This window comes from Branchiostoma belcheri, unplaced genomic scaffold (assembly GCF_001625305.1).
Source record: "Branchiostoma belcheri isolate BF01 breed outbred unplaced genomic scaffold, Haploidv18h27 scaffold65, whole genome shotgun sequence".
In the NCBI taxonomy this organism is placed as follows: Eukaryota; Metazoa; Chordata; class Leptocardii; order Amphioxiformes; family Branchiostomatidae; genus Branchiostoma; species Branchiostoma belcheri.
In genome coordinates this window covers 797,784-825,685 of record NW_017804298.1, presented here as the reverse complement: position 1 = coordinate 825,685, position 27,902 = coordinate 797,784, and the positions used below count along the sequence as shown (strand labels likewise).

Genomic DNA, 27,902 nt, shown 5'->3' with positions numbered 1-27,902 from the left:
TATATATATATATATATATATATATATATATATAGTAGTGGGTCCTTTTGGTTGAGTCAGTCTTATTTCTATGTGTTTTTCACTTGGGTCTTAAAACCTACCGATCGCCTCAGTATAACCTTCTCATAAAGCCATCCTGGATCCTACATTAAGGCTTCGCAAATACCCGCATGGCTGTGCCACGACCCCCATTAACATTAAGCTGAGCTGCATGCCCAAACAAGGCTCACAAAGGATGATGATAAACACAGGCGAACTCATCAACCTGTAGAACCACTTCTTAATTACCCGCTGCGTAACATAGGGTTTCTACCTTAACTACCACAACAGTCGTATAATTACCAGCTTCATCAAGTCAGACCCCTACCATGAAACAAAACTGTGTATAGAAAATGAATAAAGCTTAGGGAGGGAAGAATAAGGGAGTAATAGTAACGTACAATAGTACATGGTTTTCCTTCGTAAAGTAAGGGATGCCAAAGCATCAGTAATATCTTACAACACAGATATGTAAATATGTATTCTGTTACTAATGATAAGAAGCCATAAGGTGTAAATTTCCCCGTAGATCCTTCCCACGGTCAGACGAAGGGTACAAGTGAAATTGTCGCTTTGACGCTTTTCAATTGCACCAAGCGGTCGCCCTGATGAGGTGCATTGAATGCCAACAACGTTGACCGAGCTCTCTTCTAACGTAAAGAAGTACAATTCTGTTTATCGTCGATGAAGGTTTGACATCCATGTGATGGGATACACATTTCAGAAAACGGGTCCTCAAGCATTCTGTTACTGACGATAAGTAGTGGATGCTACTTAAAACATCTGACAGTTTAAAAAATCTACCCAGTTACATAGGTAACAGTTTTCTTGATTGTGTAGTTCTATACATCATTTGAAGATATGATCCAGTCATCATCAGGAATCTGCCTGTCAGGTCTGAGGTTATTCGTATGTCAACATAGATCATCATGACGCAATCAACAGCTGAATACTGCTACGTGAAGATCTTCAATACGAAAGTAACCTTCCAATTTCGATTGATATTTACCATGAGATGCATCGTACCCCAAAATAAACTATCACGGAGAGTAATGCTGTCGTGCTGTTAAACGCTCCCTTTTCCTAGCCAAGGCTATAGTTTGAAGGCATATTGAAAGTGAAAATAGAAATATTCTTTAATCTTATAGAGAAGGAATCTCAAGGCTTAAAGATAACGTGATTCTTTCCTTCTCCATTCTCAAGCAAGGAAAAACCATTCATTGATACAATATTACAACTACAGACTGCGGTAGCGCCAGTACAGTAAGTACTGCCAAATGTGGCCAACTGTTCGCAATTACAGAGCATCAGATTTGGCCGCCGGCAGTGAGAGCCACGTGCTCACACGGAGACGTCCTACATTGTTCTGTCTCACCGCTTATCAAATATGAACAAACGGCTGCTATCGTCTCCACTGTCAGCCGTTTCAGGGATTGATCGTGAAATACGATTGTCCCGGTGAAAGGGATCAACGCCAGACATGAAACCCCATTAAGATCCAGATGTCCATAAAGCATAATGTGCGCGATCAGCCCGTGATGCTTCGGCAGAGCGCTTTTCTGCCGTCTCCACGGGTAACCGGATTGGAGTACATCATTGAGCGATAAAATCCCTTAAACATCATCAAGGAAAAATTGTCGCCACGTGAAATATCGCGCGCGGGAAGGTAACTCACGCAAAATCGAAAATCAGCGTAAAGAGATTTAGGCTGGTTTATGATGAAATAATGCCGTACTCGATCATGCGTACATGACGGAGGTTCATGCAGCCATTTGGCGCCTGGCCGGGGTGCCTCCGTGTAAGGACACATTGTCGGCTATCTTAACAAATCCGTCAGATTGCCTATCACTCATGTTCCGCGTAATCGTTTGCCGGGACGTTATTTGTGACGGTCTGGACCAGACGGACTGCGGGCTCTCATTCCTCCAACAGCCCGGCACCGGATGCAGGATGTGGCACTGGAGCCGGGGATGTATAATTTAGCGTCTGCTTCATTGAGATGTAGCGCTCGTAGGAGGCGGTGCCTGCCAGGGATTTAAATTGGACGAAAATTTGTTGAGAAGGGCTGGACGGAGCACGTTTACGTTTCTGCGGGTACGCCGTACGGACTCGATGATGTCGCCGGTTGAAGAGATGAGGTTTCCGCGCTGCCGCTCTGGTGACCCCAGGAGTAATGGGACGAGGATGCAGCAATGAGAGACTGTCGGCTGGGAGGCGGTTGAGGGAAGAGAGTTAAGCGGCGGGATGGCTGCGGGCATTTCAAACGGGTCAGTGCGGCAGGGTGGCGCGGCAGGGGACGTGTGGGAACAACGGGACAACGGCACGCTCAAGGTACGGTAACCGCGGGTAGTGATGGAGAAATATTAGCTCTGATGCTTTAAATTTATGTTTGCAGAAATCACGCTTTGTCACACACAACCTCTTTGCTACAGTATTCGATGTGTAAGGCGTCCTTGGATTTCCGTGTTTATAAAAAAAGACGTTTTGCGGTTGAACAATTAAAAGGTAACCGCGGGTAGTGATAGAGAAATATTAGCTCTATTGTTTTTGTGTTTGTAGACATCACGCTTTGTCATACCCCCTAAAACTGCAATGCTCGGAGTATTGCTCGGGAATGCTCGGCGTCCTTGGATTTTAGTGTTTATAAAATATAAAAATAGACGTTTTTGCGACTCAACAATCAAAAGGTATGTCTGTTGCGTCTTGATGTAGCAATATTAGCTCCATTTGTAGAAATTACGCTTTGACAGACTCTCTGCTACAAGAGAAATTACAATGCTCGGTATAAGGCGACCTTGGATTTCCGTGGTTATAATTAGAAAAGGGGGTTCAAACGCTCAACGATCAAAAGGCATGTCTGCTGGGTCATGATGTAGCAAAATAGGCTCTTCTGGCTATACGTTTGCAGAAATCACGCTTTGCCACACTCCCTGAAACTGCAATGCTCGGTTAGTTAAGGCGTCCTTGGATTTCCGTATAAAACGACGTCTTGAGGCTCGACGATCATTTAAGTTGGAGCATGATGTAGCAATCTTAGCTCTAATACTTTTACGTTTGCAGAAATCACGGTTTGCCACACCACTATCTGCTATAAACAGAAACTACAATGCTCTGTGTAAGGCGTCCTTGAATTTCCACGTTTTGCGGTTCAACAGTCAAAATGTATGCCTGTTGGGTCATAATATAGCAATGCTTATACGCTTGTAGAAATTACGCTTTGTCAGACTCTTTGCTACGAGAAACTATATAGTACTACTTTCTTCGTTCCGTTCTTATCGTTAAAAGACGTTTTGGGGGTCAACAATCAAACTTCATGCAGCTCATGTTTTGTTGACACATCGGTCTCGATCTGTTGAAGTCTGGTGTAATCACAACTTACTGACAAGGTTTATGGCTTATAATGGTTTATTGTTGTTATTACCCCATATTTGACATTTTCGGAATAATGATTCAGCGAACGACACAGGAACCTTAGTTACAAAGTGTATAAATGCAAAGTATCACGTTTCAAGGATCTGCAGGATAAGTTCAACCCTCAGAAATAGACGTGTTCATGATCATCAGCTTAAGGAGAGATAACATTCATTCACCAAATAACTGTACGTCAGAACCATTATGTGAAATGAAGATGAGAAAAAAGGCGTTACTTGCACCAAACAGTACAACCATAAAAGGAGATAGTGTAGCCATAAAAGATAAAACTGCACTTCACGCAGTAGCGGACGTGGGCGAGAGTGAATGCGGAGTCTTACGACGCTCCAGATACAATGTACGGCATTATACGCCATGAAGTAATAATGGCGCTATCTGATATACACAATGGAGCATTGGGCAGCGGCTGAACCAACGACATGATAGACCTTTAAGGGCTTCTGAAGGCAATATCCTGGCGGGAATACAGGTATATTACACGTCCTGGACGGTGGAGTATGAATATTGGACAGGGGTAATGGGAACTGAAGCTTGAAAAGGCAGACTAGGACCGCGATGAACAGATTCTAAGATTAGGCTAAATTACCGGTGAAGCTGCGTTAAGCCTCCTGACTGCGCGTTTGGGGAGTATAATAGATAGTTCTGCAGGGTGAAGATGCGAGGAAAAGTTATCTGTTTGCTGAAAGTTATCACGCTCGCCGATCCCAAGGGAAATTACACTCTCAGAGTGGACCGGCCTGCGACCCCACGGTACAAACTTCCGATACGTTCCCGGGCAGGAAAATCAAAACCGAACGTCAAAGGGACGAATTAAGCCATCAAGTTGTCGGCAGATGGCAGCTGAAGTCCCCGCTGGTGCAGGAAATCCAATACAGCAGGATAAGCAGATGTACCCGGTGGAACTGGTAGTTGAGACACAAAGTAATGACAATTTGCGGAGGTATCACTTGTCATGATAACGGCTAAGGAACACCCGTGAGGAATGCTAAATACGTGAAGTTCAAGGTCACAATGCAGGTTGTTTAGAGTCCACTGTTTTGCAGGCTTTTACCAAATCTTTGTGGAAGGAATTCTGACAGCAGGATCAACAGATGTACCTTGTGAAACTGGTAGTTGAGAGTTGAGTCCTTTCTTTTTCTCAGGTTCATGCGTTTAAGGTTTTGGGCGAGGAAATCCTGTACAGCTATATAAACGATGTACCCGGTGGAACTGGTAGTTGAGACACAAAGTAATGACAATTTGCCGAGGTTGCAGAGCTGTAGCTTGACATGATAACAACTAAGGAACACCTGTGAGGAATGCTAAATACAAGAAGTTCAAGGTTATAGTTAAGAGTTCTTCAGGCTCATTTTTCTGAAGGAAATACAATACAGCGGATACTATGTACCCGGTGGAACTGGTACTTGAGACACAAAGTAATGACAATTTGCCGGGGTAGCAGAGCTGTAGCTTGTCATGATATTAAAACAGCTACGGAAGACCTGTGAGGAATTCTAAATACAAGAAGTTCAAGGTTATAATGGAGGTAGTTTAGAGTCCGATGTTTTGCAGCAGGCTTTTATCAAATCTTTGTGGAAGGAATTCTGACAGCAGGATCAGCAGATGCACCTTGTGAAACTGGTAGTTGAGAGCTGAGTCCTTTCTTTTTTTTCAGGTTCATGCGTTTCAGGTTTTTGGCGAGGAAATCCTGTACAGCTGGATAAGCGATGTACCCGGTGGAACTGGTAGCTGAGACACAAAGTAATGTCAATTTGCTGAGGTAGCGCCGTAACTTGACATAATAACAGCTAAGGAAGACCTGTGAGGAATTCTAAATACAAGAAGTTCAAGGTTATAATGGAAATAGTTAAGAGCCCATTGTTGTGCAGGCTGATACAACGTTTTGGCGAGGAAATCCAGTGCAGCTGGAGAAACTGATATACCCGTTGGAACTGATAGCTGAGATACAAACTAATGACAATTTGCGAGGTAACTGTGCTGCAACTTGTCATGATAACAGCTAAGGAACACCTGTGAGGAATGCTAAATACAGGTAGTTCAAGGTCATAATGGAAGTATTTTAGTGTCTTTTGCTTGTCAGGCTCATACAACGTTTTTGGCGAGGAAATCCAGTGCAGTTGAATAAACGGATGTACCCGGTGGAACTGGTAGCTGAGACACAAAGTAATGACAATTTGCCGAGGAAGTAGCGCCGTAACTTGACATGATAACGGCTAAGGAATACCTGTGAGGAATGCTAAATACAAGAAGTTCAAGGTTATAGTTAAGAGTTCTTCAGGCTCATTTTCTGAAGGAAATACAATACAGCGGATACTATGTACCCGGTGGAACTGGTACTTGAAACACAAAGTAATGACAATTTGCCGAGGTAGCAGAGCTGTAGCTTGTCATGATATTAAAACAGCTAAGGAAGACCTGTGAGGAATTCTAAATACAAGAAGTTCAAGGTTATAATGGAGGTAGTTTAGAGTCCGATGTTTTGCAGCAGGCTTTTATCAAATCTTTGTGGAAGGAATTCTGACAGCAGGATCAGCAGATGCACCTTGTGAAACTAGCAGTTGAGAGTTGATTCTTTTTTTTTGAGGTTCATACGTTTCAGGTTTTTGGCGAGGAAATCCTGTACAGCTGGATAAGCAGATGTACCCGGTGGAACTGGTAGTTGACACAAAGTAATGACAATTTGCCGAGGTATCACTTGTCATGATAACGGCTAAGGAACACCCGTGAGGAATGCTAAATATACGGAGTTCAAGGTCGAAGTGCAGGAAGTTCAGAGTCCTTTATTCTCCAGACTCATACAACATTTTTGTGGAGAGCCGTAACTTGTCATGATAACAGTTAAGGAAGGTCCACCGAGGACGTCAAAGATCGAAATGCAGGTGGGCTAGTATCCTTTGTTCTGCAGGCTTTTACAACATCTTTGTGGAGGAATACAGCTGGATAGATGTGAATGGTGGAACTGCAGCAGGTAGTTGAGACACAAACTAATGGCAATTTACCGAGGTAACAGAGCCGCAACTTGTCATGATAACAGTTAAGGAAGACCAGTGAGGAATACATAAAGTTCAAGGTCAAAGGCAAGTAGTTTTCTCTTCAGATTGATACAACGTTTTTGGCAAGGAAATCCAATGCAGCTGGATAAGCAGATGTACCCGGTGGAACTGGTAGTTAGTTGAAACGCAAAGTAATGACTGCCACAGTTCCTGCCAAAGTCATGATAACAGCTAAGGAGCACCCGTAAGGAATTCTAAATACACGAAGTTCAAGGTTACAATGCAGGTAGTTGAGACACAAACTAATGGCAATTTGCCGAGCTAGCACCGGCGTAACTTGTCCTGATAACAGCTAAGGAAGACCCTCGAGGAATGCTAAGTATATGGAGTTCAAGGTCACAGAGGAGGTTTGCTTCACTCTCCCTGAGTTAGTAACCCAGATATTGGCCTGCAGTAAAGTAGTAAAGGAGATTCCATATTGTCATTTGAAGACTAATTGAGACATCCTCACTCCTTTGCAACCTTAGCGTGTACCTACCACAGAGCCCGCAATTACCAAGACTGGCTCATCCTAAGTAACGCATCGCTAGTATAATAGAACTGGCAAATTGGTCCTTAATATCTAGCGGTACAGGAGGGGCAGCAGCGGTTGATTGTGCAATAAAAATAACGACCTCATAACCGAAGAAAGAAACATTCAATTAGACCGCGGCTTTGGAGCCCGCCGCTGCGCCATGCTGGGGTCGCGTCTCGCTGATAGACAGATTCATCATCAAGTCTTGACAAGACCTCTGCACTCACTACAACCTTACAGCAGACCGTAAGGGGGTAGATCGTAATGTATTCTAGAAGTGTTCTCTTACATGGAGTAGGTATGTACAAGACAACCTGAATAGCCCCAAAACGTCATGACCGTTTATCACAAAATCTGCATGACAAGGCCTTAGGACTCATTACAATGTTCAAGCAGGCATAGGGGGTAGAAGATTGTAACGTATTCTAGTAGTGATCTCTTATGCTTAGGACACAGTTCCAAGCCAGGGTCCTGGCTGGGTAGCTTCGCAGGGACAAAAGGGATGATATACATACTTGTACTTGATTAGGTACTAGGTCTTCGCAGCGTTGACGAATGGCCTGCGTCAAAGTCAGCCCTTCGTCTACACATCGTCCTGCGCCATACTTGGCGATCGTGGATGAGTCTCTCTAAGTCCTCTAGAGTCAGACTGGGTTGGTGCCTGATCATTCTGGCATCTTCTAGCTCGCATGGCTGCCAGGTCTTCCTCTGGATGATGTACAAGACAATAAATACAAAAAAGTTAACTAACCATGAGTACTAGTACTATGTGTACATTGCTGTTGATATGAATTGTTTGTTATTGTTTGTTTTTCGTTCAGGCAAACCGATTTGCAAATTAGACTTAGAGTGAGGTACATACGAAAGAAGCCGAGTAGTCTGCAAACGTTATGACCTTCCATCCCAAAATCTGATTAAAGATTACCTACTGCAGAAATGTGCATGAAGATGCAAAACTTTATCTCCCTACAGGGTAGGGCTTTAAAAACATGATTCATATTTGCAGATTGCAGACTAGATTTCTAATATATATTAGAAATCTAATATATATTAGAAATCCAATTGCAATCTAGAGGTAGGAATCATGTTTATCATGTATATACAGTAAACCGTTAAGTTGGCAAATTCTATAAGAAATGTAGTAAAAAGCTTGTATAACTAGACTAGTATAACTATAGTAGGACACAGTGACAGTAAAAGTACAACTTTATACACTTTTCAGCAGTACAGAATTAATCTGGTGCGCCTTCCTGACTCTTATCTTACCCGAACCAGGTGGTAACGAAGAGATTACCGTCCCTAATAACCACGTTCTGAGTATCCCAACTTTAGCAGCGTGCCTTATCATATCAACGTGCGCGTATCTAATCTCCTTACTCCAGCATGTATTCCCCACAGTGCATCAATTGTTAGCGACCTCGGCAAATTGGCAGACGGGCGTCTGTTTGTGCCTTATCACTTATCTCTGGCACACGCGTGGGGAGATCTCTCCCCCGACAGCTCTAACAACTTTTTAAGACTCCTTATCAGCTGTACGCGTGCTGAGGGAAGATTATCGACTACTTAAGACGTAGTCACGTCCGCGGTGGGATTTGGTTGTCTGGGGATTTACATCGAAGCTGTGGGAGGACGGATTAATCAAGGATCTACACTAAAATGTTCATCGTCAATGAATGTCGCTGAGGTTTACACAATACATCAAAGGCTGTCCATGAAGATGTGTGATCCACTGAAACCCCATGTGAAGATGTTCTTACAAGACTGAAGGGATAAACAGCAAAGTTCTTTATTCACAACCACTTGTTTAACAAGAGACGACTTTTTGATGACCGTCTGTCATCTTTATCAGGGCAATTATGGCTGGATACCATTGTCCTGATAAAGACGACAGGCGGTCATCGAGACATTGACTGTTGTTAAACAAGTGATTGTTAATAAAGAACTTTGCTATTCAATCATCCACCAACCTGGTGAAACTTTTGTACACTTAAAGAAGATCAGGAAATATCTTAAGTACTTATTGAAAGTTACATAATACATAGGCTTCTAATATTTCATGGTTACGAATATTCAAAGGAGCATTACTCTTACTGCTTTATAGAGAAATATGAACTCTTAAAGCACTATGCCGAAGACCCATGGTATCCATCTCGACCTTGCCTGTCACCGCGAGGTTTTACTCCAGTCATTCGTCACCATCGATTACAGCGTTTTAGGCAAAGGTCAAGAGATGAAACATCGCGCCATATTAGACACACATATCATGGTTGTGGCAGGAAGATAGATTCAGAAACTGTTCGCGATATAGGAATGAGACAGGGTACATGGAATAGTTTGGAAGCTAGACATATTTCCTAGGAAGAAGACATGAAAATACAAACCTTAAGAAGGCATTCAAAGATGGCAGACTTCACCCCTTGATCCAGTTAGACCCTTCCAGTCCTACAACAGAAAAAGACAAAAATAGCAACAGTAAGTATGTATGGCGATGGAAATGTTGACATGTGGAAGTGCAGAAACATACAGACACGGAGACAGACGGTCCAACGACAGTATTATATGTACTCCCATGGGGTGAAGTAAAAAGTGATAAATCATTACAGTTTTGATCCTGTGGGCAGGGCCGCGTGTCAGGTCTTACTGTGCAGCTAAAGAGTAATCACGCCCATGTAAGTACGCAGCGTGTTCTCAGTAGGCGAAAACCAGTCAGGGTCGTCTGTCGCCTGGCTAATCGCTCGTCTAGCGACCTTAACACACTGGTCAGGCCCCTAGAAGCTTAATGGCCAATTCAGTAGCATTGGGAGCATCTTAATCTTATCCATGCATGGGAACTGTCTGTTACCATTGAACTTGAGGCTCTAAAGACTGGTCTCCACAGTAACAAAGATTCGTGAGATCCTGTTCGACTGATTTTTGTAGTGATTAGGAGGACTGAGCTCTTAATAGTACTTCTAGTTCTTTAATCAGTCTCCTGGCTTAGAGGGGAATAGCCCTTTGGAGGGGGCCCACATCATTTTGAGTGAGCTCAGGATCTAGAAGACTGAGTAACACAGTATACATTTATCTAGCCTGGTACCCACCCTATTCTTGCTCCAGTTCTAGCACATCCCTTGCCAATTGTTTTGCGGAGAAGCGATCAAACAAACGAACGTGAGTTAGAGTACACCGGTGAAGGTTAGACATCCAGGTAATAATATACGCCAAAAACAGTTACTCAAGCAACTGGATACAATTTTGGCGCACTGACAATCACCATGCATGTACATGTGAGCACAAATCATATCCAGTTGCTTGAGTAACTGTTTTTCATATCATGCAGACCAGAGTTATCAGCCTAAGAATTGAGGTGTTCAAAAACTCGTATTTCCCCAGAACAATCGTTGCAACTCGTTGCCACCAAGCACAGTTGGAGCATCATCACTAGAACTCTTTAATGTGCAAAGATTGAGTGTAACAAGTCGTTCGGTGTGATATAGCTAGCTGCCGCCGCGCCGCGTGCCTGCGAAGCTGGTGTGCTACACCGAATGGCTGTTATACCGGCTATACAGATATAGAAGCTGGTGTGTTATACCGGATGGCGGTTATACCGTTTATACAGATACAGATACAGACTGAAACTCGTCTGTCTCGTGTTGTGCATAACTCCTCGGCAGCAGCGGCTCCCCACTGCACCATTACCGCCGGTTTGGCTCATGTGCTTAACGATACGACTCTAAATGGCTCGATTAAGGGGCCTGCAGAAAAGTTATGGCGACAGATACAGCTGTGGGCGTCACATCTTCAACCGCCGTTAGTGATAGTTAGTGATAACTGTCTCCCCTGATGGGAGCAGGCAAGCCGGCATTCATCACGGGACTAAGCAGGAGGGGGATGTAAGCAAGCGGGAGGATCAGCATAGCTGATCATGATGTATACATTTCAATTGTGAATGCTCTCTGTATAATACTAAAAGAAGTAGACGTCTTAAATCGCGGGTATTCATCACGGGAGTAAGCAGGAGGGGGTATAAGCAAGCGGGAGGATCATCGTAGCTGATTATAATGGATACATTTCATTTTTAAGTGTTGTTATTATGTCATCCTCAGCAGAGGTGAAGCATGATGGTCTGAGTATGAGACTGAAAGAAACAGACTTTTAAAAACAATCACCCCAATCTTATAGAGGTTTCGCCATCTAGAAAACATTGGAAAAAAAATTACAAAACCTGAAACAAGGGACTAATTAATTAGCCACTGCGTCCAAAAGAGAGGTTAAACTCACTGTTACATATTTCTGTAGAAACAATATGTATCTTTAGAAATCTATATACTAGGCATTTTCTACCTCCTCGCATTCAACCTTTGGGCTTGGTTATGCAAATAAATAAATAATAATTCACCAGACTAATAAGATAATCTTGATGATCAATCAGTTGGATTAATTAGGAGAAGAAAGGGCCTACAAAGACGTGAAAGGGATAGATGACTAACCATTTTTGTTGATTGATCACTTACCTCCTCAGTTGATCAATCATGAATTAAACAAGACTTAATACAAAGGGCATATAAGGAAGCGAAAGGGTTGGAAGGTAATAATCATATGTTTGATTAATTGCATATTCTTCTTTATCAATCAAATAATTAAGCAAGGAGAGATTAAGGGATATACAAGAAAGCAAAAAAAAGATTGATAAGTAATTACTATAGTGCCAGGCAATCACATAATCTTGATGATGAGAGACGGCAATGGGAGGAAAGCACAAGTAACCATCAAAGCACTGATTAGTTAAATACTAATCAATTACAAAAGTCAGTAGTTGATCTTCTACATTTACGGTCTTTCAGTAGCTGTTTGAAGTCATTTCTAAATTAGATTTGGTAATGGCTTATTTTGTCCATGTCAAGTTATCACAAGAAAGCCAAAGTACTAGTAACTGTCATAGCACTGATTGATTAAAAGACTTCGATAATCTATTACAAAACTCAGTAGTTGGTCTTCTACATTTTCGGTCTTTCAGTAGCTGTTTGAAATCATTTCTAAATTCGATTTGATAATGGCTTATTTTGTCAAAGTTCATTCTCTAATATAATGTCAAGTTATCACATGATCTTGATAACGAGAGAGGGCAATGGCAAGAAAGCCAAAGCAACCATCATAGCAGTGGACAATTAAAAGACATCAATTACTAAACCCAGTATTTGATCTCCTAAATTTACAGTGGGTTTTAGTAGCTGTTTGAAATCATTTCTAAATTCGATTTGGTAATGGCGTATTTTGTCCAAGTTCATCTCCTAACGTCAAGTTATCACATGATCTTGATGAGACAGAGCAATGGCAGGAAAGCACAAGTAACTATCATAGCACACAGTCTGATTAGTTAAAATACTAATCAATTACAAAACTCAGTAGTTGGTCTTCTACGTTTACGGTGTTTTCAATAGCTGTTTGAAATCATTTCTAAATTCGATTTGATAATGGCTTATTTTGTCCAAGTTCATTCCCTAATGCGCTAACTCCCCTCTAATGGATTCCTCCCATTTACGTCTCAGCAGTTTGTGCAAAAAGAACCTTCAAAACCCGGAGATAAACGCGGGCGGAAATGGGCACCTTGCCCGGTTTAGACTTTCATACAAACGGCTTCCATTAACAAACTGCCGGTTCCATTGACATCGGGGTTTTCATGATGGATCATCAAACCCGGACCGGCTGAAAGACTCGGATGTCAAAACTTTTAACGAGTCTTTCCTGATGGAATGCCGGCCGGTTTTGGGGCGTATCGCTGCATTCACTCCCGGTCTTATCTCCCTGCAAAACGCCTTGGCGAAATTTAAAGGGAGCCCTAACGACATTAGCCTGGTGTTCAGTCTATCGTGGTTGGGGTGGGTTCTCTTTGTGGCTGCTTCCCCACCAGATTCAGCTAGATTCCCCGGTAAGTAAAAAAAATACAGCTTAAAAGTTTGAGAATTTGAAGAAGCTCTACAGTCCCATATTATGTCCATTATCTTGACTGTACAGCACTAATAGGTGAGAAATTTTGATTGTGTAAAATAAAACTCCTGTATGCTATACTTCACAAACCTAATGAAAAACTATTTTCGGATGTACTGTTCAGTGTACCGTTATCGCGGGTAAAAGCCTTGATGTGATTCAAAAGAGCCCTAACGACATGAGGTTGGTAGGGGAGCTAGTATTAGCGGGGTATCTCGAAAAACTATACTAGATTAAAAATTTAAAAAATTGAAGAAGCTCCACAGTCACAAATTATGTCCATTATCCTATAGCCTACTACCGTGCACTGTTTAGTGTGTCGTTATCGCGTTCCAAAAGCCTTTGCTAAATTCAAAGGATCCCTAACGACTCGGGGTGGGTAGGGGAGCCGGTATTAGCGGGGTATCGGGCGGTAATCTTCGGTAATTGATACCGGGACGCCCCGCAGGAAGAGCCGGCGATTACCGGCACAAAGACCGAGCTGCACGAGCCGCATCATTAATGCAGGCAGCGCATTAGCGCGGCTTTCAGCAACGTGTAAGTGGATTTTCCGAGAAAAGATCTTGGGAAAGTTTGGACATTAGTCCAGCTTTACTTACGCTTTCTTATTCAGGTCGCCGCACGGGTACTGTATGTTGTACATATATTTAACACGAGCGACTGCAGTCAAGCTAATGCCTTACTTAGCGGGATTATTGCATCATGCACTGAAAGAAACTCCCTCGCGAGGATCTTAACAACTTGCACATCCAGGCATTGTCTGTTTGGATTACAGTTACGCCTTGATTCGCCAGGAGTCGCTACGGAATTCTGACATTGCTGTATCATTTTCAAATAGGTTTTTAATGTAAGAAGATGAAATAGAAACATAGTATCCATGACGGTCACAGTGATGCTACTTTTGAGTTCAGCTTCACAAAATCATTCTAATTCGTGAAATAAGATTGTATGCTAGTATTTATAGTTCCTTTTAACCCAGGGGCATGAGCCATTTTTACTATGACATTGTTTAAATATCTTTAATCAACTCAGTGTTGATATTTCTCTCAGATACCTTTTGGGTATTGATGCAAATATTAGATTCTTTCTACCTATCAGCATTTGGGAAATAGCATGAGAGTTAAACGCACACCACTACTAGTGCACTAGCCCCTGCCGTAGTGATTTCACAACTGTGTCGCCAAAAGTCTATCAAATCGAAAATGGGCAAAGCCCTGTGCACAAACACCTAGTACGGGAAGGGCTTTAACTTTGTAACTTAATATCATTTCCATTTCTCTGAACATCACTTTCGGTTCAGCTTGTATGTTACACTCTTCCCAGAGCTCACGTGCGATGTTTCGGAAGATGGATTGCTCTTTTACAAGTTCTCTCAAAACGCCAACTCAGCAGTATGTAGGTGGGAATTTACGGTTCAACAAAAACGGAAACAACGCCCGGGTTCCATTTCATTAAAGCTGGTGAGATTAGGAGGTATTTTACGTAAGTGGAGCTGAGATCAGGCTGTCAGGAGGGGATTAACACTTGATCCTCGCGTCTCTTTCAGGAGAAAAACAACTCCATTACTCACAGGTTTGATTTATGGGCTCTCTGATATCGGAAGGTACATCACATCGCTGATGGAAGAGAGGTGTGGGAATACGAATAAGCTTTCGGTTCCATACAAGCTATTTTATGTTTTCATAACCACAATTTTGTCACCAGTATTAACGCTAATTTAATCTGTCTTCACCATGCATTGTGAGAATGGACTGTGGTTGTGAACAAAAAATTCACTTCATCAGTTTATGCCGTTTTTGGCGTAAGGTTCTGGCTTCAGTTTATTTTATATACTACCCAGAGCAAGGCATATTCAGCGTACGCCTAGACTGGACTAGACGGCAACCAATATGCTTAAGACTAAATAAGAGTTTATAAATAAAGATGTAGCATGTCCAGAAATTCACATTTCTGTCAAATACTACCTTAAAGTAATTTTTTATGATTCACGTGTATTTGGTCACGCCCAAGAAGACAGACCTTGGAGAGTCATCAAAGCTTTTATCTCCTTTTAGTTTGATTCCTCCTGATCCTATCCGTGCGTTCTATGTTTAGAAATCATCAGTCAATTCTTAAAAATACGACAGTTTCTACTACCAGAGGACACAAAAACCCTCTGGCAAAACGAATATGGCGACTTCTGAATGACAAGAAAAGACGTTTATTGAAGTAAAGTATTCAGGAGAGCCCTTTGGAAAATCTTTGCCATCTATTTTGCTACAAATATGCGACATCTTCGCGATTTTCTATCGGAAGCCTTGAATCCGTCAGTTGGAAAGATTCTCACTGAGATTCCAATTGGAATTTCTTTGTACCATCAATTTCGTGCATAATTCAAATATGTTTTGATAAGTAGGGGTGTTGGAATACAAATATTGAATTTTAGTCATCGTTACCTATATACTACAGTCTAACATCTATTTCAGCACCAAGGACAGGGCGAGTTTAAAATGAGTTTTGCTTTGCCTATCCTACTAAAATTACGTTTTCGAAGTCATGCAATATGACATTACATGGTCTGGGTCTCTTGTAGGTATAAACGCAGTCAGTGCCAAGGAAAGATTCTCGTTCTTCTTGGCTCGGAGCCAGCCAATATCACAGACTGAGGTCGGGCCGATTGTCCGCCTAACCAGCGCTGATGGAGTCTATCCAATCCTGACCGCGGGAGACTACATGTTTATGGGCCGTGCCTGGTGTGGAGCCAAATCCTTGAGCTGCCACATACGTGAGAGGTCTGGTGTTTAGGGCTAGGGTTAGGGTTAGGTTAAGGGTAGCCTGGTTTCCAAACCTATTATAGCTGCCGAGTCCTACATCCTCTCCGTAGGACTCGGTAGCTATAATAGGTTTGGAAACCAGGCTAGGGTTAGAGTTGGTATTACAGTTAGGGTTAGGGTTAGAATTGGGATCATTGTTCAGGGCCTGGTTTAGACTTAAGATTGGGGTTAGGTTAGGTTCAGTCTCCCACATCACGGCCAAAGCGCTCCCACCCCTTGTCTCGGGTATATTGGTACCCACGCAGTGTCAGAGTCATGTATTTGGCAAGATCATGTATATGGCTTGACACCGGCCAATGTACATGTATGTGCTGTTTGTACATGTTGTAATGTACTCGTTATTCATAATGCTTAATCAACTACCTTCACCTAGTTTGTTAACCTTGTATTTGTAAAGTTAAAGTTGTGACCTCATAACGGGAATTTTCCCTTGTTATTGTTCTCTCCCTATGTATATCCAATGAAAGATCATTGGCATAACTTATCGCTGATATGGTCCGACATACCATCGCTCATGTTATATCTACTCCCCATATCAACAGTCTTGTGTAATATATCTACCAGCTATACCGTGGTGAACATAATTGAAAATCTATCATATCATAACTATAGTGATTCATCTTATATTTTCAATAATCGATATAACCGCTTTATTCCAGTGATGAAGATGATCGATGTAATATCGGTGATCAATCATGTGCTTGACACCCAGCGGTAACCAGGCGTCTTCGCCAATAGTTTTACGAATCTTTACTACATGTTCATGCCCATGGGGCTAAATGCATACATCGGAGCGCGATGTTTCATGATTGTATATTATACTGAATTACATAATACATAGGACAGAAAGATAAAAGAATAACGTACAAAGTCTAAGGGGATACTAGAGAATACCTTCTATCTAATCTAGTGAGGTCTAATAATAATATTTAATTATAATTAGATAATATTGAGTGGGTTGTTCTAAATAGTATGCCACGTTTGGCATCATATAATTTACACCCAAGTACAAAATGTATTTCATCCTCTACGCTATCAGAGTTTACCTTACAGAGCTGTGATGTTGATGAATGGTGTACGTCTCTTATCTAGCGGTAATTTCCCGCTCTAATTGTTTAGTTGTCAGCCGTGAGTGATGATATCACCACCAACTGTTGCGCGTTCATTTGACCCTGAGGTTGGGAAATGCTGGATGAATACTAATTAGAAACTTCTCAAAGGCACTAGAGCATTGGTATTTATAGTTAACTTCTTCAGACTTTGTGATAATATAATAGCATAGACACCTCCAGAAGAAAGACTATCTACTGGCCGTTTTTAAAGAATGAAACTTGCGACCATTTCAGCACCAAGGACAGGTTAACTTTCCAGTGAGGTTTTCTTTGTATCATCAATTTCGTGCATATGTCACATCCTACTAAATTACGTTTCCTGAATCATGCAAGATGATATTATATGATACCTTCGTCTCTTGTTCGTATAAACGCAGTCAGTACTAAGGACAGTTCCAGTTTCCAACTAATTTGATTCTTTCTCTATCTCGAGAAAGTTGTGAAAAATTATAGACCATGAGCGCAGCGCAGCACCAGTTACAGATAAAGACGCCGCCGCTAGCCGCGCCCATAATTGCGTACTCGGTATCAGCGCGAGATTTCGGTCACAAGTCACGGATCTTTTTCCAATCAACTCTCCGGGTCGCTCCTCCACTTATTCCGACCTGACCTCATTCCACATCTGCCTCCCCGCGTTTCCAGGAACCGATAAGCAGCGGGGATCCAAATATGGGCAAATGACGTTGCATTCTTCTGTCACAGTGATATTCCAGGAAGAATTGGACAATATGTACGAGACTAAAGTTAAGAAAATAATATTTAATAAATGTCTTAATGAAAAATAAGAGTTGAAAAAAGCCGATAAGCAGCACGGCTCCAAATATGGGCAAATGAGTCTTAATTAATGACGTTGGCATTCTTCTAAGATATGTTCCAGGAAGAATAATGCAATATATACAAGACTAAAGTTAAGAAAGAAATATTAGTAAATGTCTAAATGAAATATAAGAGTTGAAAAAAGCATGAGACTGACTGTTGACATAGTAAGCTTGACTGAATCATGCGTTATAAGACGTTGAAGCCCCTAACTCTAAATACCTAAAAAATACCCTATTTTAATCACAAAAATTCTACTGTTGCATTTATAACCCATATATTCTACAGACGCTATGAAGGTCTATTCAGCCGCCCAATCCTGGGCATTCATGCTTTTGATAGACACAATGCAGCCAGAATCCTTTTACAAAAGATGCCCTACTTCCTGACTTAAAATAGACGACGCCTCTTTTTTCAAAAGGACGGAGCTCCTCTGGTATTTCTTGAGAATTTCCTTGTTTTTGTTAGTAAGATTCTCGGTTTTAGATGCCGAGGATGGCCGGTTGAATTATTGATGCAGCATTAGAAAACAATTTCAGACGCCATCGATTCCCAGGGTGAGTGGCAGGGCTGGACGGGCGCTGCAACTGGTCTGTGATTAATATCACAAATATTGACGTGCATTTGTGGTTGTTTTTTACAGTTGCCATTGCTTTAATGGGGCCTCCCTTTTCATGTGCAAGTCGGTCAGGCCATTTGCAGACCACTTTAGGCCGCGACCTCAAAAGGAACATTTAAGTGAGTTTATGGATACGTTAATGTCTGCGCTTCCGCATATTGTAACATGTTACGCCGTATTTATGCACGGCATTGGTTCACCTGTGCCGGTATTGGTAGCACGAGCCGTTTCTCTTATTGATTTTTGGGAGTCCCGATGGATCTGCGTAAACCCCAGGTGGGGATGGGCGGTTGAATATACTGATCCAATATCGCTCACTATTCTACCGGCCACTGCCCGCTCAGCACAGCAAGGTAAGTACGGATCTGTTTTCACAATGACGGACAGGCTCCAGAAATGTGACGGTGAAGGAAAACCTCCTCTTTTCAATCTAATTGATACCTTAACTACGTGCGTTCGCTTCGTGTAAGCAGAGTTGTGATGTTTTGGCAACTTAATCCTGTAGGAAATTGAATTTGCGGAGGAAAGTGCGTCTGTAATTGCACGCAGCTTGCCGTACCTCGTGCCCGGATCCGTTTTCAACATGAGGACTAGAGCGATGATACGGTAACTGAAAACCTAATTGTTTTTTTTTTGCTAAAACGAGGATGTAACGTTACGATTGCAAGCAGAGCTGGGACGTTGGCGACTTGATCCTTCGGAAAATTGAATTTTACCGAGAAAAATTGCGAGGAAATTTTGCAACTGCGTTCAAAATATCATGGCTCATACCTGCTACCGTTTTCAAGATGAGGACTGTAAGAATATGACAGTATAAGCAAAACGCCCTTTTTTGCAAGCAAAGGGATGTTGTTGGCATGTAGATTCTCTACGATATTGAATTGTGTATAGGCCATACTGGCTGCAATTGTGCGCAGCATACCATGCCCTGCTTGCCAAGGCAGTGTCTGTAATACTGAACGTACGGACAATATACCGCAAGTTTGTGGTAATATCCGCTCAATATTACCAGCACGCTGCTGCCTTGGTCATTGCCGTGAATATATGAGTATTACCAGGGTTTCTATCATGAGCAGAAGAGGAAATTAGGGACTAATGACTTACGTTTAAGCTAGTCTGCCAAGTAGATTGATTTCTGTTAGAGCTCTACATGCTACACAGTGAGAATACAAGAACGGCAAACCGAAGCGTTGACATTTAGTTACGTTATATATGAGTGGGTCTGGTGAACCTTTAGCAAAATTTCACCACGACGGACGTTTTATTGTTCAATTTTCACAGCATGCTTGAGGGCTCGCTGTTCGAGGTTCATTTACTGTTACAGTAGTTCTGTGGATAATGTCAAAATATTGTCTATTGGATAAGTGTTAAGAAATGTATAGACGTTCACAGAAAATGAATATGCACTGTCCACGTTTTAGGTTTAAATCCAGAACTGCCTTGATGTGTACCTGATTGGATTAGAGCGCATTCATGTGGAATCCAAGCAATATCGTAACCGTAATTTCAACGTTGAATAATCCATCCAAATCCCACAAAATCTATTTCTGGGCGAAGACGGATTACGGTTTCTATATTACGACTTGCTTTTAAATGATTAACGAATCCTGAATAGACGACTTCAGCAGACCTACTGCCATTTACTGGGTCTTTTCTTTTCCAAGCTTGGCTGCGCACAGTGTATCAGTGGATTATGGATCTTGCCTCATCATTGGTCTTGAGCACAGGCTGTGCCATATAATGTTTTAGTCATAACCTAAATACGTCTGATCGAATTATCGTCAATTGCATTTACTAATGATGAGAATTGAGTTAGTGAACATTCTAATTACAATGATACGGAAGACATACACTATATACAACCTTAATATGATTCTAAATTAGGACATTTTAGTACGGAATGGGAACAATTTTGCTGTATTCCATTATTTTAATTCTTTTCTTGGTGATTGCTACTAATGTGTGTACGTATGTAGTTTATACATAAACGATCTATTGCTCGGATATTGCCCTCCCTTCTTAGAAGGTGAATGTAAGAGTCGTTTTCACCACAAAGTCTCATTAGCATCCCGGCTTACCAATCACACAATACCGGAGACATAAAAATGCTGACTGTGTTTCAGAAAACGTTTGTCATCCTTTAGGAGCTTTGGTGTGCTTATCTAGTGTTTAGTATCCAATATACGTGTAATCAATGACAACAAAACCATACGTCAGCTTCAATTCGCCGTGCTGTATGCCATTTTTTCTTGGGTAACATATCATGTTTTCATTACCTTCAACTGTGTGGTTTTCAGTGCGATGTGTCTATGTGAGGAGGTTTCGTGAACTATGTATGTAATTTCCGTGTCTGCCTGTGTGTGTCTGTGTCAGTTTGTTTGCGTACATTTGTGTTTCGATATACTATAACTCAAGATATCATTATTAATGTATATATATATATATATATAGTACAGTGGGGTCATTCCTCAAGCTAACCGACATCTATCACACTACTGCAATCGTACATCTGGGGCCGCATACTACATAGATTTATTTATTCACATATATTTATTGAGTATTGGGCAAAAAGAAAAAGATGTTTATATAACACCTTCTACTCAAAACTAGAAGGTACTAAATAGTTCCCTTTTAAAACTTTTATTCAGCCTTTCACACACTGGTTTTGTCTTGTAGGCTTCTTCATATATATGTGCATCAAGATATTATTAATGTTTCCCCCTCAGGTTTGAAATAGCCCAAGCTACCACCTAACCTTTTGCTATTGCCAATAATGTGCATAAAGATATATTTATATTGCACAGACAGTGGTGATTGTTGGTTTCATCCATGAAAAGTACAGTCTTATCTAGTCATCATGCATTCTTAATTGCATCCGCCGAAGTCGTAATAAAAAAGATACCAAACGACTGTCGCCAAAAAAAACGTCCACGGTATCATTGAAACGGATGTGGCGGGCGGAATTGTATGAATATTTTAGATGACGTTATCCCGGATAACGTGTCTCAGACTAGGGGCAAATTTCCAATTACAATTAATCAGGCTGAGGTCGGTCTAACGGCTAAGGAAAACGGATCGCTGCTGAAAATGTCAGACATCCAAGAACGAGACATTCACCGTGATCCTGGCAATCATGCTGTGGAGATGATAGCTATCCTATGGATCTTGCAAAGGGGTACTCTACAAGCTGAAGTTAGGCTTTAGCATGTTTTACGCGTTTTTAGGTGTTTTTGTCGGGCTTTCTTTTTGTCTTTGTATCTTTTTTATGCCAACCAAACGGATGGTAAATGAATACTGTCCTGTCAATTCGGTACTATCTTGCAACCACCAAAGCAATCATGATCAGGAGTTGATAGCCATCCTATGGCTCTGGCAAAGGGGTACGCTTCAAGCAGAGGTTTAGGCTTTGGCGTGTTTTTACGTGTTTTAGGTGTTTTTGTCGAGCTTTCATTTTTACGCATTCAAAACGGATGGTAAATGGATACTGGCCTGCCAATTTGATACTTACTGTGTTACCAACTTGGTACTGTCTTGCAGCCACATACGTTCTGCTTACAGATTTAGCATAGGGGTGTATTACCAGCCTCCTCATTCCTGCTAAGCATTGGCTCTTTTTCGACAACCGATTGTAGCTGTAAGCTAGGCATGGGTTTGGTCCCATTCAACGTACGATCTTCGCATGAACGCAATATAAGGACATTCTTGTGCATATGTTGTAAACAGTATACGATTCGGCTGTCTTTTTATAGACACGGATATCTCAGATCCTAGTCACATTTCCTAGATCCTTGTCAGTGGTTGGTTCTTTCACAGTTTAAAAATTCAACAATGTGACAAGAACTGAACCACATCCCGTAAAAATTGCATCGTAGTGCGTCAATTGACCTGGGCGGGCGGGCACCAATCCAAGCACCGAGGAGCTCCCGTGGAGCTCTCGATGAGTTGGTGCCAGGCTAGTTCATCTGTAGTCATCTCACACCTAAAATCTGTACGCGTGGTGGGAATGGAAGACTTGGTCCTAACCGGCCTGCCCTTGGTCGATTTCACTCGAGCTTTCTTCGCTCGTAGATCAATAAAGTAACAAGTCGGTCTTTGTTCTCCCTGGCAATCAGATTTGTGCAGCCGGGCTGATTGAAGGCTGTTTTAAAGTCGTGAGTTCAGGTAGAAATGATGCTCATGAATACTTGGCACAGTACATGAGGTGGATTCGATCCTCGTGTTGTTACATTGAGTGTATGGGGGTTAAGGCTATATGCTAAGTCTCACTCGCATACAGGTACATGGAATGTATGGGAATATATAATGAATAGAGCAGGTGAACCATGGATAAAGAAATGGCATGAAGTTGATTTTTTTCATCTAATTTTTACCATGCCAGACATGGTCTTGGATAGTCCACACGTATCCAGAACCGTGTTTTATCCAGAACCATACTCGGACACGGTTCCGCATAGTCCACGCGTATCCAAAACCGCACCCGAGGCAAACCTATGATATTGGACACCATCCAGAACCGGGCCTGATCCCTATAGCTAACCCTGATCTTAACCCTAATCTACATGTATTCAGGCATAGAACTAGATACCACGATAGGCACCGTTCTGGACACGATAGACAAATGTTTTCTCTGTTGTTATTTTTGCAGCTCAATAACAATTAATTATTTTTTTCCTTTTTTCCAGCTGAATAACAAAACCGTCCATCTCAGAGTCATGCCCGAGGCAAGTAACGACTACCGCGTGGTGGTGTTCGGCGCGGGGGGTGTCGGGAAGAGTTCCCTGGTGCTGCGCTTCGTTCGCGGGACGTTCCGGGAGAACTACATCCCGACTATAGAGGACACCTACCGGCAGGTACGTGTATTGCAAGTATGTAGAGTCTTAGTGGTGAATAAGCCTATCGGCAGGTATGTGTACTGCAAGCATGAAGAGTCTTAGTGGTACTTCGACTTTTAATGACTTTTTTTTGTTCCAACACAAAGGGAAATGTTCTCACCTAGAGTTTTCTACCAGTCACTCCGGTCTTCCTCAGTAGACTGACCCAGTAAGACTTGGTTTCTCTGAAGTATGCCGTCAACATTGGGTCAAAGGTACATGATAGACGATGTCGTCCTCCGTCGCGGTTGAGTAAGGGTGGCGGGCCCTGATAGTGCCTGGTGAAATGTATGTTAATCTTCTTTGCACACTGCCAAATCATCTACACTTGAGTACATTCAAGTGGACATTCTTAACATTTTCCATTCATTCAAGTCGTACAGACTAGAACAGAGTGCAGTCTTTAATTTTACTAACCACCTTGCCGTTTGTAGGTGATCAGCTGTGACAAGAATGTCTGCACCCTCCAGATCACCGACACCACCGGCAGTCACCAGTTTCCCGCCATGCAGCGCCTGTCAATCACCAAGGGCCACGCCTTCGTATTGGTCTACTCCATCACCAGCCGCCAATCACTGGAGGAGCTTAAACCCATCTATGACCAAATAAGGGACATCAAGTGCAACATGGATAGCATTCCCGTCATGCTAGTCGGTAACAAGTGTGACGAGGTCCAACATAGGGAGATTTCGATGCAGGAAGGGGGCGAGTTGGCCAAGAAATGGACCGTTGCCCACATGGAGACCTCCGCAAAGACCAACCACAATGTGAAGGAGTTGTTTCAGGAATTGTTGCAGATGGAAAAGCGGAGATCCGTGAGTTTACAAGTCGAGGGGAAGAAGTGCAAATCGCGAAGAAGGGACAAACTGAAAGGAAAGTGCACCTTGATGTGATCAAAGGAAAAAAAAAACGTTTAAAACTTCTACGTGACGCTGCAATGCACGAACTCGGTACATTTAAAAAGGACTTACAACTGTACATAGTTCTTACATCAATTCTTAAGAAAGTAAGATTTATCGTTGATAGAGAACGTGTATAATAGCTCGTCTTAGCAAGGTAGACATAGGAGCATCAGGCTAGGAGGGCGTAATCTCCAAGCAGAAATTTTGGGTGTCAGCACTCTGAAATACAGTATCAAATTGGAAAGGCAGTGTCAAATTTGTCAGACAGTATCCATTAGCCAGACAGTATCTATTTGCCAGACAGTAGTATAGCCATTTGTCAGACAGTATCCATTTGCCAGACAGTATCCATTTGCCAGTTTGCCAGACAGTATCCACCCATTTGCCAGACAGTATCCATTTTCCAGACAGTATCCATTTGCCAGACAGTATCCATTTGCCAGACAGCATCCATTTGCCAGACAGTATCCATTTGCCAGATAGTATCCATTGGCCAGACAGTATCCATTGGCCAGACAGTATCCATTGGCCAGACAGTATGAATTTGCCATCGTCCGGGGCTGGCGTACAAAAGGTGCCAGTAAAAAATTGAAAGGCAGACAAAAACGCCTACAAAACACGCCAGAATAAGCCGAAACCCAAACCTCTGCTTGGAGAGTAAGTCGAGCGATGCTGAGGGTTGCAAAGAATCTATGACCAACTCGCTGTGCTATGCAGTAAGGAGTAGAACTTCACATGTGTAGTCTATCCACCTTTCTACTCCGGAGACATGATAACCTTATCTTAAGAAAATTTAGAATCTAAAAAAGATACTGTGTTTGGATTTACGTAAGTGACTTTACTGACTTGCTAAGAAAGGCGAGATAGACACAAAACCTGACTGATTCGTCGAAAACTAAGGTTTCCATTGGGTGTTTGTATTCACGTGACTGTGACGTATCAACCCACCAACATGGTGGAAGGTAAATGGCGCTGGAAAAAAAGTTCTATAAAGTTCATTTTCCTCTACCTCAGATATATACTTATCGCCTTTGCATATTTTGACTATAGGAGACTATGACACAAATAGTAAGTTTTTTGGGTTGTTTGAATTACATACATTTAATCAAAATAGGTCATTTTCCCGCCAAAATGTTCGTAGTCACTGCATCCAGAATCAACGATGGGCAAACAAACGTACTTATTTTTGAGCTTTGGTACGCAGTTGCAGTCGCTTCCTAAAAATACAATGCCAAATGCATCCATGATGAACTCGCTGGTATGTATATATATTAGAGAGAGAGAGAGAGTATAGTGAGAGAGTACTATGTTCTTGATATTGCTGCTGCATTGAAGTACGAATGTATTTATAAACTGTATTGACAACATGGGTATAAGAAATGTACTTCGCTACCTTGCATTATCACACACGCCATAATTCGGTTTGAACTTATTCCCCTCACCAATGTGACATGTGGTAATTTTTTTTACCTGCAAAACACAGTAAGTAACGCCATGTCGTTTCCTCTACATTTGTTTGCACCTATTACGCATTGTTACATGTTGTATTTGACATTTCATCGAAACAGTTACGTTTTTGCTTAAAATACAGTTTAAAGATAATTATCTAGCTTCTCTCATGTTTCACAAAAGTTTTGTAAGTCTGAGCTTGTTTGTGTGTGTGTGTGTGTGTGTGTGTGTGTGTGTGTGTGTGTGTGTGTGTGTGTGTGTGTGTGTGTGTGTGTGTGTGTGTGTGTGTGTGTGTGTGTGTGTGTGTGTGTGTTGTGTGTGTGTGTGTGTGTGTGTGTGTGTGTGTGTGTGTGTGTGTGTCGTCGTCGTCGTGTGTCGTGTGTGTGTGTGTGTGTGTGTGTGTGTGTGTGTGTGTGTGTGTGTGTGTGTCCCTGGGTTAGTCTATAGTGAGAGTACATGTATTACCATTTATAGCCAAGTAAAGATCTGAGTATGCTATTGGCAGATTGGTAACTTACAGAAAGGAAGAATGCAACCAGAGATGTATACTGCACTGAATCAAAAGCGGTGCCAATATAATGCATTCCGCCAGAGGGCGACAACGCACAGTGCATATGTCAGGAGCTTAGCTTTTTTTCTGGAGTCAAACCTCATTATAATGAGTGGATGGTTCAGTATATCTGTTTACCCAAGGTAAAACCATAATACTTACATGTACATGTACATGTTTTTTTCATCTTCTCATGAGTAGTTTGCGTCTAGTTGTCTACTCAGCATCCTTCTCCACTCCACCAAACTATATATTAAATACATGATTGTACGAATTATATCAAAATATATATTCTAACAGAAAAAGAAAACTCTTACCTCATATCAGCAAAGAAATTGGCTACAAAAAACATTAGTTTCATACAGATACTTGCTTACAAGGCAAATGTTTGAGGGAGTTGGAAAAATGTTGTGGCTAATCAAAATGGGCAATCAGGCGTGGTGACCTGGGTGAGGTCAGGGGTCAAAGGTAGGAATCACTTGTTATGATGTGTCCGGCTCAGTCGTGCATAGAAAACACGCCTTCAGTGAGCTTTAACTTTCACATAAATGTGCCAATGGTACTTACACATGGTGCTATAGATAGTGTTCGAGCTACATGCCATGCTTATAATCGTATAGCCATTCCTCGGTGGCAGGAAAGCGTAGTTTAGCTCAGTAGTGCACAGTTTTCGGTTCGTGTTACAACTTGTAATGCGTCAGTGTTTACAAATAGTCAGAGCCATACTATTGGGTTCCATGTTGACAGTGTACACAGACTTGTAACTGTACGTCGTCCTTGAACGCCAACACAACCTTGAATTCATTTCACAGCTTTTGGCGTTGACTACTAGATGTCAAAGATGTCGGTATTGTCGGTAGATATGTACTAAACATACCTGTTTTCAGACGTCCGCCATCTTGAAATTCCCGCCTAAATTCACATTACGTGACGTCACCGGCCATCGACCAATCAGATATAGTCTTATATGTTTCATATCCATAACCATTTTGTATATGTTAAAACTAGTGCTACAGGATGCGTATATCTTCGGTCGCGAAACACATTATCTTGCAGTACTTTTCAATTGGATCTCATGACACACGGTGTCTATAGCTATGCTTGGTCTCATGATGGAAAGTATAGCCATAATTTACAAAATGTAGCTTGTAACGGAGGAGAGAGAAAACTGGAAAAGTTGAATATCATGCCACCTTGAAACCACAGGCGTTTGAGACAATGCATCATTTATTTATCTAGTATATATCTCTTGTTGTGACACTACCCCCCCACCAATACACGCACAAATGCAACAAGATACACTGTCAGTAAAAGCAATGACATTACATCTCTACATAATGATATCATGTAGTTGGTAAATGGTAAAGCCTGATTAAATATGGAAAGTGATACCCCCACGTTAGTAGTTTTATCAGGTTGGTACACTCAATTTAACATTCTAAGTAGTTTTCATACGTACAGAATCTTAATTGTTTCATCTATCGACGCGACGTTTCTGCACATTGGAAAGAAAAGCCTGTTTTGGAAAAAAAAGTGGTCCCAATGGTCGTGACAGAAGACAGGCGCTATCAATACACTATTATAGCCTCCACCAGGCCTTCCTACGGGAATACGGATCATAGAAGTTGGCAAAAAAAGAGAGTAAAACTGGCCAGGGGAGTCCGGCCGTGGGGGGGTAGTTTCTTTCTCTCCGCTTAACTGTCAAACCTACAAGGCGGCCAAACTCCCCTGGCAATTATTCTCCTACATAGCCAGCGTAGTTAGT

At 41.9% G+C, this 27,902-nt stretch overlaps 1 protein-coding gene across 3 annotated transcripts in view; it reads left to right on the top strand.

Annotated features, from left to right (window-relative positions):
- LOC109483541 (GTP-binding protein Di-Ras2-like) overlaps nucleotides 1-24,129 on the top strand; it is a 37,668-nt gene extending 13,539 nt beyond the window's left edge. Inside the window, exons 1-3 of one of the 3 annotated variants that reach the window (XM_019786575.1) lie at nucleotides 2,193-2,370; nucleotides 23,048-23,215; nucleotides 23,671-24,129. In XM_019786575.1, coding sequence (XP_019642134.1) covers nucleotides 2,284-2,370; nucleotides 23,048-23,215; nucleotides 23,671-24,129 — 714 coding nt within the window. In that variant the 5' untranslated portion in view covers nucleotides 2,193-2,283. Of the gene's footprint in view, nucleotides 1-2,192; nucleotides 2,371-18,700; nucleotides 18,719-23,047; nucleotides 23,216-23,670 lie in introns of those variants that run through there. The other 2 variants (XM_019786577.1, XM_019786576.1) reach the window with 2 other exon arrangements.
- The last annotated feature ends 3,773 nt before the right edge of the window (nucleotides 24,130-27,902 follow it).